A 14,478-nucleotide genomic window follows, 5' to 3' on the forward strand; every position below is an offset into this window, starting at 1 on the left:
AAAAGCTCTCCCTTGAGTAGACTCAAATTTTGTAATAGTCCTGATTAAATGAGAACAACTGCATATTTACATGGCAAACAAAACAAAATAAAACCCACTCCTTTTGAGACTGTTCAGAATGTCCTTCTACAAGGCTTTGCCTTTCAAATTTCAAAAAAACAATTGAAGTGGGTCTGGTAAGAAACGTCTTCAATTTCAAGCGCTTGCTTCAAATGGAGACTGCAACTTTTGCTTGATTCTGTTGCCTCTTGAGAGCAAAACATTGACTCCTTATGAACCCATCACCCAATGCACCTACCACACAAAAGTTGACCTGCTTAAACCACTACAGAATTTGGAAAAACTACTGAGAAGAGAATTTATAGGGAGTTCAAGGATAATTTATAATCAACCAAGAGATGATAAAACAAGAAAGGATAATTTAGAATTGGATGTCAACTATTCCATTGGTTTTTTTAAACCAACTTTTCAATTAATGATTAGTACAAATTTCAAGTGTACAAATACATATGAAGAAAAGAATAAGAAGGATCATTTGTCATTGGATGAGAAGCCAAGATTCATGATTATTGGTAACCTCCTATAATTTTATTGACATGAAACAAGATTAATGAATGCCATCAACAAACCTCGTATAATTTTATTGACATAAAACAAGATTCATGATTATTCCTAACCTTCTGTGAGTATTCTTGAACACCATTAACCAAATTAACGACAATTGTACAAAAAGATGAAGTATATTCCTTATCAACATCTATGTTGTAATATTATATGAAAACAATCATATTTTTTATAAAAAAAGTCATTTGGATTTTAAAATATTTACCTTGTACATAATTTCTTATCCAATCCTATGCATAAATAATAGCCTCTGCAATGCTTGGTCTCATAGAACACCGATAGTCATCCAAAACTGGACCTTCGGTGCTAAATCCAAAATCTGATGCAACTGTAGATACCAGAATTGCTAATATACCACGTGCCATTTTTGCCATGATAAGATATTTTAGTATGTTTTCTCTCCACCAACTTAATAGATCTCTCTCTTTTGTACCTCTATATCAGCAATAAGAAGTCTTCTACCTCAGCAACACAGAGTAGGTCATCATCTCCAGGACAACTCAACAATACTCAGCCTTCCACCTCAGCAGTTCAAAGACAAGGCAACTCCTCCAGAAGAGTCCAGAAGGTGTCAACGGGTTATGTATTCCAGAAGAGTCTAGAATACTATATTTTGTCCTCTGTATTATATAAATACCCCTTCTTGTAAACAAATTTAAAAGTGAGGAGAAAATATCACAGATTGATTTTGCCATCTTTATCATTCTTCATTTTTTCTATCATGGTATCAGAGCCGTGTAAGGACTCACGTCCGTCTTCACCCATAGTTGAATTCCCAAACCTCCCCACATTCTCCCTTCCCTCTCCCTTCCATTTCCTCGCTGTCAAATTAAATCACGATAACTATCTGATGTGGAAGGCTCAACTCATGTTTTACCTCCATAGTTAGAATGCTTTCGGCTACATTAACGATTCCATCGCTGCCCCCAAACCTCTCGACGACACTCCCACAGACCTCCCTTCACCCTATTCCATTTGGAAACAGCACGATCAAGCCCTCAAGTTCGTCCTCATTTTTTCCCTCACCGAACCCCTCATTGCCCATGTCGTCGAAGCCTCGACCTGCAAAGCAATTTGGCTCATTCTTGAAAACCACTTCGCTTCCAAATCCCAAGCTCGTGTGATGCAGCTACAATACCAACTCACGACCCTAAAATAAGGGTCGGATTCCGTCACCGAATACTATCAATGGGCAAAAATCCTTCACGATACCCTCACGGCAGCATGCAAAAGTCCTCTCTTCCTCGAATTTCATCACCTACCTGTTGGCTGGTCTGGGAACCGACTTCGATTCGGTCGTGACCTCCCTCACAACCTGTCTGGACCCTCTTTCGCCCTCCCAAGTCTACAACCACTTCCTCAGCCATGAATCCCGACACCTCCATCACCAAACCCTCCTCCCAACTTCCCCCGAATTTTCGGAGGACACCACCGCCTTCCTTCCGTCGAATCCCAGTACCAGAGGCAGGGGTTTCGATTGGCAAGGGTTTCGCGGCAGAGGGGGCTCCCAAAGTCGTGGGTGTGATCACTTCGTCAGTCGAGCCCCTTCTTCTCCCTTTTCCTCTAATCGCCCTCCATGTCAAATTTGTCATTGTCCTAGCCATACGGCCCCACCTCCTTCCTTAGCCGCCCATCTTACTTTTGCCCCTTTTTTTCACACTCCTTCCTCCCATGCTCCTGCTCCTACTGTTGACCATAACTGGTATCCTGACTCAGTCGCAACTCATCACTTCACTCATAATTTTTCCAGCTTATCTATCAATCCTACTGAGTATAAAGGCGATGATCAAGTTCGCGTTGGTGATGGTAACTCTCTCCCTATTCACCACGTTGGCAGCTCTGTTCTTCCATCCAATTCTGGCAATCTTCTCCTCCCTCAACTTTATCATGTTCCGTCTATTTCCAAGAATTTAATTTCTGTTAGAAAATTTTGTGAAGATAATTCTGTAGTTTTTGAATTTCATTCATCTTGTTTCTTTGTGAAGGATTGTCGTACCAAGAAAACACTTCTGCGCAATCCTATTAGTCAAGGCATGTATGTCTTCCCTCCCGACGCCTCTTCCTTTCAAGCTCATATTGGGTCAAGAGTCTCTCCATTCCAATAGCACGCTCGATTGGGTCATCCCTCTATGCAATTAGTCCACTACATCATCTCCAAGCTATCTCTCTCAGTCAAACGCTCTCCACAACCTAGGTTATACTCTTCCTGCTGTCAGGCCAAACTCCATCAACTATTGTATTCATCCTCTCCGTCTTGGACCACTGCTCCTTCCAACTTTTGTTTTTTGATGTATGGGGTCTTGCCCCCACTGTGTCTAGGGGTGGCTTTCAATATTACCTCTTTTTTGTTGACGACTACAGTCGATTTATGTGAATTTTTCCATTAAAGTGTAAATCCGATGTCGTTACTGTATTTTTATCCTTCAAGTTTCAAGTCAAAAATTTACTTCATACCAAAATACGTGCCCTACAATCTGATTGGGGTGGCGAATTTTGTTCCCTTCATACAATCCTACAGTCTTTTGGAATTTTTCATTGCTTGGCTTGTCCTTATGCCCACTCTCAAAATGGTTCCGTTGAGAGGAAACATAGACACATTGTCGAAATCGGTCTTGCTCTTCTTGCCCATTCCTTCGCCCCTCAAAAATATTGGTCCGATGTTTTCATTACTATTACCTACTTAATTAATTGCTTACGCACTTTGGTGTTAAACCATAAATCTCCCATTGAAAAATTGTGGAACCTCCAGCCCAATTACAATTTCTTGAAAACTTTTGGCTGTCTCTGTTGGCCCAATCTTCGTCCTTATAATCGACACAAAATGGATTATCAGTCTCTTCCTTGTGTCTTTCTTGGTTACAACCCTAATGATCATGGCTACTTATGCTATCACCTCCCTACCTCTCGTATGTATGTCTCTCATGATGTTCTGTTTGATGAAACTGTTTTTCCCTTTCAATCATCTTCATCCATCTCCTCTTCTATATTACTTACTCATCCTTCCTCCTCTGGTCCTATCCTTCCATCCATTGCCCCTTCCCTTCTTTCTCCTACCCCACCCGCTAGACCTACTTCCCCACTCTTACCACTACCCTCATCTCCCCCTCATGAGCCTGTACCTCCCGAGTCTTCCGTCATCTTCCCTTCCCCCATTTCCCGTCCTCATCCTATGCAAACTTGATCCAAATCCAACCTCCATTTTCCCAAAATCTGAACCGACGGTACTGTTGCTTGGCCACCCCATCAAGCCCTCCTCACATCCCGTGTCACTCCCGATGAACCCTCCTATGTCATTGAAACTTCAAAATACCCGAAATGGCATCGTGCGATGCAACTCGAATTTGAAGCCCTTTTCTCCAACAATACCTGGACCCTAGTCCCTCCCTCCTCCTCTTAGCATGTTGTGGGCTGCCACTGGATCTTCAAAACAAAATACCTCTCAAATGGCTCGATCGAGAGGCGAAAAGCGCACCTTGTTGCCAAGGGCTACAGTCAGATCAAGTGTTTGGACTATTCCGAGACTTTCAGTCCAGTTGTTAAACCAACAACCATCAGGTTAGTTCTTTCCATTGCCCTCTCTAAAAATTGTTCGGTTTATCAATTAGATATTCAAAATGTTTTTCTTCATGACACGTTGGATGAAACGGTATTTATGTCTCAACCAAGTGGTTTTGTTCATCCTCAATTTTCCACTTATGCCTGCAAGCTCAATTGTGCTCTCTACGGCCTTAAACAGGCCCCCCGTGCGTGGTATGCTTGTTTGAGCAGCAAACTCCTTGAATTTAGCTTTGTCATTTCCAAATCTAACACTTCTTTATTCATCTACCGTCATCAGTCTATTATCTTGTATCTTTTAGTTTCTGTTGATGACATTCTCTTTACTGGCTCCGATAACTCTGCCGTTGCTCAACTTGTTAAATTGTTCAGTGTCGATTTTTCCATCAAAGATCTTGGTGATCTTCATTACTTCCTGGGTATTGAGTGTCACATAACTTTGAATAGGGATTTTCTGTTCCAGCGGAAATATATCATTGATTTACAACACAAGACCAATATGGCTAATTGTAATCCTGTTAGCACTCTTATGTCTCCCTCCACAAAAATCTTTTCTTTTGATTCTACATCTATGGAAAATCCTTCTCTGTACAGGAGTGTGGAGGGAAGTGTCCAATATCTTCTCTTCACTCGACCTGATTTAGCCTTCTCAGTCAATCGGGTATGTCAATTTATGCATGCTCCTTGTCTTTCTCATTGGCAATCCGTGAAACGGATCTTATGGTATTTGAAACAGACTCTGGATTATGGTTTGACTCTCACTCCTTCGTCCCCTATTTTGGTTGCCTTCTCTGATTCTGACTGGGCAGGCTGCCCCGACGATCGAAAATCTACCAGTGGCTACTGTTTATTTTATGACACAAATCTCATCTGCTAGAGTTAAAAAAAACAAACTACTATCGCTCGGTCCCGCACGGAGGCTGAATACAAGTCTTTGGCTCATACTATGTGTGAACTAGTTTGGGTCCAATCCTTATTGTCTGAATTGGGAGTCTACTTATCTCAGCCACCCGTTCTCTATTGTGATAATCTGGGGGCCACTTACTTATCTGTGAATCCTGTGAGGCATTCTCGAACCAAGCATGTCGACATTGATTATCATTTTGTTCGTGATCATGTCCATAACAAGACTCTTCAAGTTTCCTTCCTTTCCAGTAAAGATCAGATTGCAAATGTCTTTACCAAGCCCCTGTCCATTACTAGATTTTGCACACTCAGATCGAGCCTCACAGTCCTGCTTGGCTCACCGGGGGTATCAACAATAAGAATTCTTCCACCTCAGCAACACAGAGTAAGTCATCATCTTTAGGCCAACTCAGCAACACTCAACCTTCCGCCTCAACAGCTCAAGACAAGGCAACTCCTCCAGAAGAATCCAGAAAGTGTCAACGGGTCATGTATTCCAGAAGAGTCTAGAATACTGTATTCTATGTCATGTATTTTAGAAGAGTCTAAAATACTATATTCTATCCTCTGTATTGTATAAATACCCCTTCTTGTAAACAGATTTAAAAGTGAGGAAAAAATATCACAGATTGATTTTGTCATCTTTATCATTCTTCATTTTTTCTATCACTCTATAATGGCGACAAGTAATTTCTTCTATGTAGAGATCAAAATCTGATTTTGGTTTTGGTTAACTGATTCTTCCTCAAGAAAAATTCAAAATCCTTCCTTAGCCTTCCAGTTACTAAGTAAAGATCTATGCATTGAATTAGATCCACTAGAACTTCTAAATCCTCTGCTTCATCTCTATAAATCTTATCAAAGAAATAGGTCACCAGCTTAAGTTTGTGTTGAGGATTCAAAACAAAAATTATGGCCAATACCATGTTAACAATATTCCTATATTTTAAAACTTCTCTCATAATCATAGTAGCCATCGAGACGATGATTGTCCAAAAACTAATGAAGCAGAGATTTGCAGTAGGGATTTTTCTTCTCATGGAATGGAGAACAATAGGTGAGGTGGCCGCCCTTCCCTCCCCCCTTGCTTTGCAAGGGAAGGGCAGGGTAAAGCCCCTTCAATGGTTTTTTTGGGGGGACTGTTTCTTGTGAAAGTTCTGTTGGTCCTTCCCCCCTCCATGTGAAAAGGGATAGGAAAGGACTCTAAAACCACTGTGCAGTAGGCTTTACGTCGAAGCAAAACCGTAAATTTATCCAACGCACGCGAGGTGATCCGTCCAACTTCCTTTTTAACTGCCTCCATACTCAGGTGCGCAGTCACACCCCCCGAGTACCTTATCCTCCTTAAATTATTTGTCCAGTGCTTGCCAGCCAGATCATCTACCTTTCGTTTCTCCGCCTCTTCCCTGGCGCACGGTAGTGCCTTCGTACAACGAGCCCCTCCTCATTTATGCCGGAACGCCCTTTCCCATCGCTAGGGTTCATCTAACCTGCGCCATCGTGCAATTTAACCTCCCCCGCTTTTCGTGCGAGCTCCTCTCTCCCATGCGCACCGGAGGCGCAGTTCGCGCGCTCAACGTAAGTCGCGGGAGCGCAACCGAAGCGAACCGTTCGATCCGGAGTTTTCTTCTTGGCCTGTTGTACTCATTAACCCTGTGCGTCCCGGCTGCGCACAATAGCTCTGCTCCTTCCATTATGGTTCCTCTCGCCTTCGAGTTCGTTTGGATTCACAGTTTTCGCGCTACGTCGTTTCTGTGAGGTATCCTTCAGAGCTCTGCGTAAAGGCTGCATTGTTTTCACACATTTCGTTCTTCCGATCAAACGTAATTGGAATCTGGCTCATCTGAATTGAAGTTCGATCTACGTTTGTGGGATGTTGTGCATCTGTATTGAAGCTTGATCGATTACATAGTGTGAGCCTGTTTTTTTGTTTCAAATTTGAATCGGCTATTCCTGGAGCGTCGACGACTGAGCGAATCTGGGTAGAGCCGATGGTTCGACCGAGGGACGCAAGGTAGGAGATGGAGAATCCGTCCCGGCCTGCGGCTCTCAGAGATCCGTATGAGGTATTGGGTGTTTCTAGGGTTTCCACTGGCTTCGAGATTAAGACGGCTTTCAGGAAATTAGCCCTCAAGTAAGTTGCTTAAATCTTTCTCGAAGCATTTTATTGTTCATGGGTTTATTTCTGCTCTGAAGCTTTTGCGCCGAACCTCGAGGACAGTTGTTAATTTTACGTTGACAGGATAGTGTCATGGCTCAGCTAGTTATTTTCAATTGAAGCTTCTCAAATGTGATACTCGTACATACAAGTGCTTGGTGTACAGAAGGACCTCTAATGTTTTCTGCAATAAATGTATTCTCCTTAATTTTAAAATATTTAATTTAACAGTGGAAACTCAAGAATTTTATGGGTAAAAAAATTATATTTAATTTAAATTTAGTAGTTCCTAATTTCCTAATGTTTCTCCGTTTCATCTAGTAGATGGTAGATCTCATTAGATAGTCTTTTGGATCATTGGTTATACCTTTAGGACTAAAAGCTAGAATTGTTCTTCATATTTGGTTTAAGTTTCTTTACATAAACAACCTTTAAATAAAGAGTAAAACAGTTTCACAGTGATTGTTGAGCTCTTAATTGGCTGTTGGTTTTAATTTTATTCCACAATATTTAACAGGTATCATCCCGACAAAAATGTAGGTAACTCTGAAGCTTTAGAACGTTTTAAAGAGGTTGCTTATTCATATAACATTCTATCTGATCCTGAGAAACGAAGGCACTATGACCGTGATGGATTTGAGGTAAGACAGTTTGTTCCTCACTTGCATACTGCATGGAGGCTGTGACAAATAATGAAAAAGGCGAGAGGCAGTAGAGACCATACACCTGAACATTTCTAATAGTGTTGACCAATTTCTATTTCAAAAATAAAAATAAAAAAATAGTGTTCACCAATTTGGAATGCTTCAGTAGGTTTTAGTTTACTATAATTTCAATTTTATTAAATTTGAAGATACTAAGATAAACTTTTTTACCTATGATTTTGTCATCATCTACTATAATTTCAATTTTATTAAATTTGAAGATACTAAGATAAACTTTTTACCTATTTGATAGCTATGTTTTGCAGACAGCTAATTTTTTAGTCGATTCTTAAGCCAAAAATGGCATCACCAATTAACATCTTGCTGTCGATTTTTATTTTTTTAAAAATTGAGGCATTTGATTTTACCTTCATTTTTCTGTATTTTTCTGTTTTCCTCCTATGCTTGTTTGTGCTATTTTTAACAAAAATGTCAACATCATTAAATAAGGATGATCACTATGTTGCCACGAAGGGACTTCTACTTGTGTACATGAGTATATCGGTGTCTATTGGAGAATAGATGGACTATTTGATGCTACATCTATCTACAGGATCAAAAGACGTGGTTCCTCAGAAATATTTTTTTTTCTAGGTGTAAAACTGGTTTGGATGGATATATCCAAATGAGGAAAGGCAACCATTTAAAAAACTAGAATGGGAAAAAGAACTACTGTAGCTTCTTGACATATTCACTAGTAGCTTCGGTTTTGATGCTGCTTTTTCATTTTGAATAAGTAGCCTACCTCGGAGTAAGTTTAGCCATGCCATCATGGTAAAATTGCACAAGAAGTTCGAAGTGAGTTTTTACAGAGAGCTTGTTAAATAAACATCTCTAATGACCTATATTGTGAAGTATTTCTTCAATTAGCCTTACTGAGGTGTGTTAATTTCAGATTTATGATAGAAAGAAAATCATTAATCTATTTCACTATTTGCTTAAGACAACAGGAATCAAGATGATATGTATTGAAATTGCAAAACAATGAGTCTGCCAATAAGCTAGCTAAGGAAGGAGCAGTGAGCCATGATCTGATTATTAGATTTACATGACTTTGTTATTTTTGTAATCTCATCAGTTGTGCAATTTTATCTTTCCATGTATTTTTGCCTTCCCTCCTCTGTTCTGTCTTCACCTCAGTGCTGGGTACTGTTAGAAATCTTGAACATCAAAATAAAAATTTATTATTCATTTAAGGCATAAGTATTACAAATTTCGCATTTATGAGACCATATTTCTGAGATTCAGTAAAAGAAAGATAGGTCTTAACAATCTATTTCATCTTTGTCGGTATAAAACAGTTTCTGAACTGAGTAGCTTAAAAAACTCAAATCTTTAGTTGCAGAAGGAATTGTTTTTGAGAATGAAAACTCTTTTTTATTATAAGCTTTTGGAAGATTGTTATTCTTTAGTTGTTAACCATTGCAATACTGCATGCAGGTATTGTATCTCGGATGTAATTTATCTCTTATGGAGAGAATTCCCGAAGAAGCTGGTTTAGTTTTAGAAGCTTCAGATAATGGAACAGATTTATCAGCAGATGACATTGGCACCATTGAGGAAACTCCTGAAGATACAATTTTGTCTCGCCAAACCTCTGTAAATCTTGTTCCATTCATTGGCCAAAGATTCGTGTCCCAAGATGCTGCTTATGAATTTTATTGTAGTTTTGCAAAGCAATGTGGTTTCTCAATTAGGCGCCACCGTACTAGAGGAAAAGATGGAGTCGGCAGAGGAATCACTAGAAGGGATTTCACCTGCCATCGTGGTGGATATCCACAAATAAAGCCCTCCGATGAATCTAAACTACAGAGAAATCGGAAATCCTCACGCTGTGGCTGTCAGGCATACATGCGAATAGTTAAAAGGGCTGATTTTGACGTCCCGGAGTGGCGGATCACTGGCTTTAGCAACGTTCACAACCACGAACTCTTGAAATCAAATGAAGTAAGCCTCCTGCCTGCTTGTTGCATAATATCTGCAGATGACAAGAGTCGTATTTGCATGTTTGCTAAAGCAGGCATGTCAGTTCGCCAAATGTTAAGAGTGATGGAGCTGGAGAAAGGAGTTAAGCTGGGTTGTTTACCCTTTACTGAAATAGATGTCAGAAATTTGCTCCAGTCCTTTAGAAATGTTGATCGTGATAATGATGCTATTGACCTTCTCACAATGTGCAAAAAAATCAAGGATGAAGATCCAAACTTCAAATACGATTTCAAAATCGATGCACATAATAGGTTGGAGCATATTGCTTGGTCTTATGTTGGTTCTGTTCGATTGTATGAGGCTTTTGGAGATGCTGTGGTATTTGATACAACCCACAGGGTCGAGCCATATGACATGCTTCTTGGGATATGGATTGGAGTGGACAATCATGGGATGAATTGCTTTTTTGGTTGTGTCCTCCTCCGAGATGAAAACATGCAGTCTTTCTCTTGGGCTTTGAAGGTAAAAAGAGAATAATTTTTAAAAGCATATATGGTTATTGTTCTTTTTGAGCTTCAAAGTAATAGTTTTCTGTTTTGAATGACAGACATTTTTAGGCTTCATGAAAGGAAAGGCTCCGCAAACCCTTTTGACTGACCAAAACATGTGGCTCAAAGAGGCAATTGCTATTGAAATGCCAAGCACAAGGCATGCTTTTTGTATTTGGCACATCATTTCAAAATTCTCTGATTGGTTTTCAGTACTTCTTGGGTCACAATATGATAATTGGAAGGCTGAGTTCCACCGCCTCTACAAAATGGAGACAGTGGATGACTTTGAAGTTGGATGGAGAGAGATGGTTAATGCATATGGATTACATTCAAATAGGCACATTGTCAGCTTATATGCTTTACGAACTTTCTGGGCATTGCCATATTTACGATGTTACTTCTTTGCTGGAATGAACAGTACTTTCCAGTCAGAGTCTATTACTGCTTTCATCCAGCGGTTTTTAAGTGCTCAATCACAGCTAGATAATTTTGTCGAACAGGTATGTTGCTCTCTTCCTTCAGACTTGTACGGTGTAGGTGGAACAATTCTGGCCACTCTCCACCTCAGACTGTCCAAGTTTGGATCATTGTTCTGCGATATGATTATCATAACTTTATTTATTTCTTCTTCTGATAGGCCTAAAGTAACCTTAAGCAAGAAGCAGCACTGGATTTGTGTTGTTTCCACCAAGGATATATATATCTCTACTAATGAGAAATAAATACTTCGTTTGAAAAAGAAATAGTTGTAAAATATTTCTACAGCCTTACTGTTGTAAATCATGACCTTAGTCATGTCCCTGTTTCTCTATGCAGGTGGCGGATATTGTTGATTTCCGAGATCAAGCAGGTGCAAAGCAGAAGATGCAACGGAAGCTCCATAAAGTCTGTCTAAAAACTGGGTCTCCAATTGAATCACATGCAGCTACTGTTCTCACACCTTATGCATTCTGTAAACTTCAGGAAGAGCTAGTACTGGCTCCCCAATTTGCATCTTTTCAAATGGAGGATGGTAGTTTTCTTGTGAGGCATCACACCCAGATGGATGGGGGGTCCAAAGTGATCTGGATTCCTCGGGATGAGATCATCAACTGCAGTTGCCATCAGTTTGAGTTTTCAGGGATCCTTTGTAGGCATGTACTTCGTGTCCTCTCTACTAATAACTGCTTTCATATCCCCGACCAATATCTCCCTCTGCGTTGGAGATCGATGAATCCTTCATCTCCCAGGAAGCTATTTCGGACCTCTTTGAGAGACCAGTCCGGTCGGGTTCAGGTCCTACAATCCATGATATCTGCTCTCCTCACTGAATCAGTAGAGACAGATGAGAGGCTAGATGTTGCAACAGATCAAGTTGCTATGGTTTTGTCCCGGATCAAGGAGTTCCCAAGATCAGCCCTAGGGCCTAGTGAGATGAGTTTTAGCAGCCCATCCGATTCATTACTTCTACCAGAAGTAGAAGATGCTGATGGCATTGTGCAGAGTTTCGCAGCTGGTAATCCCCAAGACCACATCAGTTTGGGGAAACTAAAAGAGAGAAGGTCAAAAGATCTGACTGATTTTTCCAGGAAAAGGAGACGGTGCGCCGTGCCTTGCTGTGGACAGTTTGGACATGATGCCAATGACTGCCCCATAATGGGAGGTGATGGTCTAGGTGGAGATGGCTTGGGATTTTTGCAGCATTAGGAATTTTGTTAGTCCAATTTGATGGATTAATGTAAAGATAGTGTTGTGCCATGGAATGCTCACACACCCGTTCAAATATAAATTCTTTTCCTTTTCTTAATCTGCCCTCTTAATTCACTATCATATTTCTCTTTTAGGCCTTCACTGAAGTCCTGTTGGGATCCGAAGATGTTTGGCTGAAATAGGAACCTCAACATCAGAGAAAGGCTTGTCTTCGATAAATATCTCTTTTTATCTGAAACAATTTGGTTTAAGGATCTAATTATTCTTGTCGACTCCAACATTGATGGCTTGGAATGCAGCATACCCTCATAACTCCCATTTGAACACTTCCAAGTTTCTCATATGTCCTTTGTAGGAATCATCGCTTGGCTGCTTCTTAATGTCTTTGATCTTTGCAACAAAACTAGAGGTTGCTAGGGGATTTCACACATGTATCTTTGGGGGCGTCGCTAATAGGGTCATCATTGAGGATCCTGATTTGCGGGAAAGAAAGGTAATTTCTCTTGTAAACTATTTCATCATTATAGTGAGTAATTGCAGCAGCGAAAAACAGGACATAGTCTCACTTTGAGGTGAACCTGTATAAATTTTGTGTTCTAGTGTTTAATTTTTTTTCTTCTGTGATTATTATTGCTCTTGTTGATATTGAATTAGAGTATCTAATTCTTAACATTATTTGGGTCATAGTATTTTTTTCTTTGTATCTTATTATCAAGGCATTGGACTTGGAGACATTCTAGTCACACCCTCAAGTTTTTTTGTGATTTAACTCAGAAAATCCTTGTATTGTATCTTACAAACGTCATGAAATCGTCGGTGACATGGTTCTTAGTGATAAGTGGTAGTATGCTAGTAGCCTAGTAGAAGTTTGAAGATATGGGCAGTGCAAAAATCCCTTAGAACATGTTGCAGGCCATAGAAGCACCATTTTGTGGCACAAAAGAGCAGCTCTTAAAAAAATTAGCCGTTTCCAGACCCCCTATTTCCCCTCAGAATTGGCCATTTTGCAGGCCGTGAATACTCTGCTAAGCCTACTCGGCAGGGCCTTACTTTCTCCCGTGAGAGCTTTTCTTCGACGTTGCTTTGATGAGAACAGGGCCCTCCGTGCAACGGTTCCCATATGGGAATAGGTCTCCTCCTGCTGCCCTCCGGTGTTGCCGCCCGTAGACAGGCCCTTGCCGTTGCCGCCTTCGGAGGCTGAACAGCTCTCTTCCATCTATGACTAATGACTGCTATGGATAGCTGAGAGCCTGAGATTGAGATTGTCAAGCCCGTCGATTTTTCTTATATAGAGTTCGTTTGTGAACGTAGTAAGCTTCAGGCAAGGTAGGAAGCGCAGGGGGGTGGTTGAAAGGTAGCCGAAAGCAGCTTACGAGTCTTGCGAGGTAAGAAAATGAAGAGACTCGAGTCTTTGCTTTCTTCATTGAACTCCGACAAGAATCATTTCAGTTCCCACTAGAGGTTAAACTCTCAAAGCATTAAGAGTTGAGAGCAAAATGGCATTTTCTGTGAGATAAGCCAAAAGAACAGAAAACCTTACGTAAAGACTCAGTAAAGAAGAGCTTATCTTCTTTATTCCTATGCAAACAATTTGACCTCGGTGCGGGTCGCTTCAGTAGAGCAATAGAGATGTTGGAGTGAGAAACCGATGGGAATATAGAATAACTTTTCTTGCTTTTGTCTTTTCTGTGTGTCAATAGATTTTAGGTGAAGGTTCAGTCCACTTTAATTTCAGTTTTGCTGATCGATGGAAACAAAAATTGAAGTACAAGCTACTGATGGCATACTTGACCCGAATGCAATAACTCATAAAATATGGAAGAGATAGATACCAGCAATAGCATCCTTGTACTCAGATGCTGCCAAAGCATAGACTCTGATGGTTCCCATCCACTGAAGTGGTGAACTGTTTGATGTCGGCCTGAACCAAGAAAGGAACAAAGATCTTTCAAAAGCATGGCACTAGTTGAGTGGATTACGATTTTCTTTTTTATCTTTGCTTTATTATTACTCAATGTTTAGCTTACAATAGAAGGGTAAGATTATAAACAACAAATATGGATTTCAACTCACTATGTAGTTGATAGTGATTAATAAAAAGCCTGAGACTCCGACGATAATCACTTGTAGCCCATTGTAAACTGTTAAAAGAAAGGTTCAAATCAACACATCCAATGAGAAGGTCTACGAGGTGGCATCATGTTAAATAAGAAGATATCTCATAAACAATTCAGAACTAATTATTCAATGGAAATTGTTTAGAACCACTCCAGCAGGCGACAGAAAAATTAAGCTCAAACAGCTTCAAATATCCAGAATAACTTAGTTCAGTACCTCCCAGGAGTAACTCATAAAGTACGAAATA

The 14,478-nt window shown here is 40.3% G+C and overlaps 1 protein-coding gene across 3 annotated transcripts; it reads left to right on the plus strand.

The window, feature by feature from the left end:
* Positions 1-6,476: 6,476 nt before the first annotated feature.
* LOC137955992 (protein FAR1-RELATED SEQUENCE 11-like) lies at positions 6,477-12,797 on the plus strand. Of its 3 annotated transcripts, none has more exons than XM_068803262.1 (5): positions 6,477-7,219; positions 7,761-7,884; positions 9,388-10,395; positions 10,481-10,924; positions 11,241-12,797. In XM_068803262.1, the coding sequence occupies exons 1-5, from the start codon at positions 7,107-7,109 to the stop codon at positions 12,108-12,110; spliced, it is 2,559 nt and encodes an 852-aa protein (XP_068659363.1). In that variant the 5' UTR covers positions 6,477-7,106; the 3' UTR covers positions 12,111-12,797. The 3 variants fall into 3 exon arrangements, with proteins under 3 accessions (XP_068659363.1, XP_068659364.1, XP_068659365.1); XM_068803263.1 differs by having other exon boundaries at positions 7,135-7,219; positions 7,784-7,884; XM_068803264.1 differs by lacking the exon at positions 7,761-7,884 and having other exon boundaries at positions 7,136-7,219.
* The last annotated feature ends 1,681 nt before the right edge of the window (positions 12,798-14,478 follow it).

This window comes from Aristolochia californica, unplaced genomic scaffold (genome assembly GCF_029961685.1).
Source record: "Aristolochia californica isolate CCGP_79_NKW_82.1479 unplaced genomic scaffold, dmAriCali1.0.hap1 SCAF_2, whole genome shotgun sequence".
Classification (NCBI taxonomy): Eukaryota; Viridiplantae; Streptophyta; class Magnoliopsida; order Piperales; family Aristolochiaceae; genus Aristolochia; species Aristolochia californica.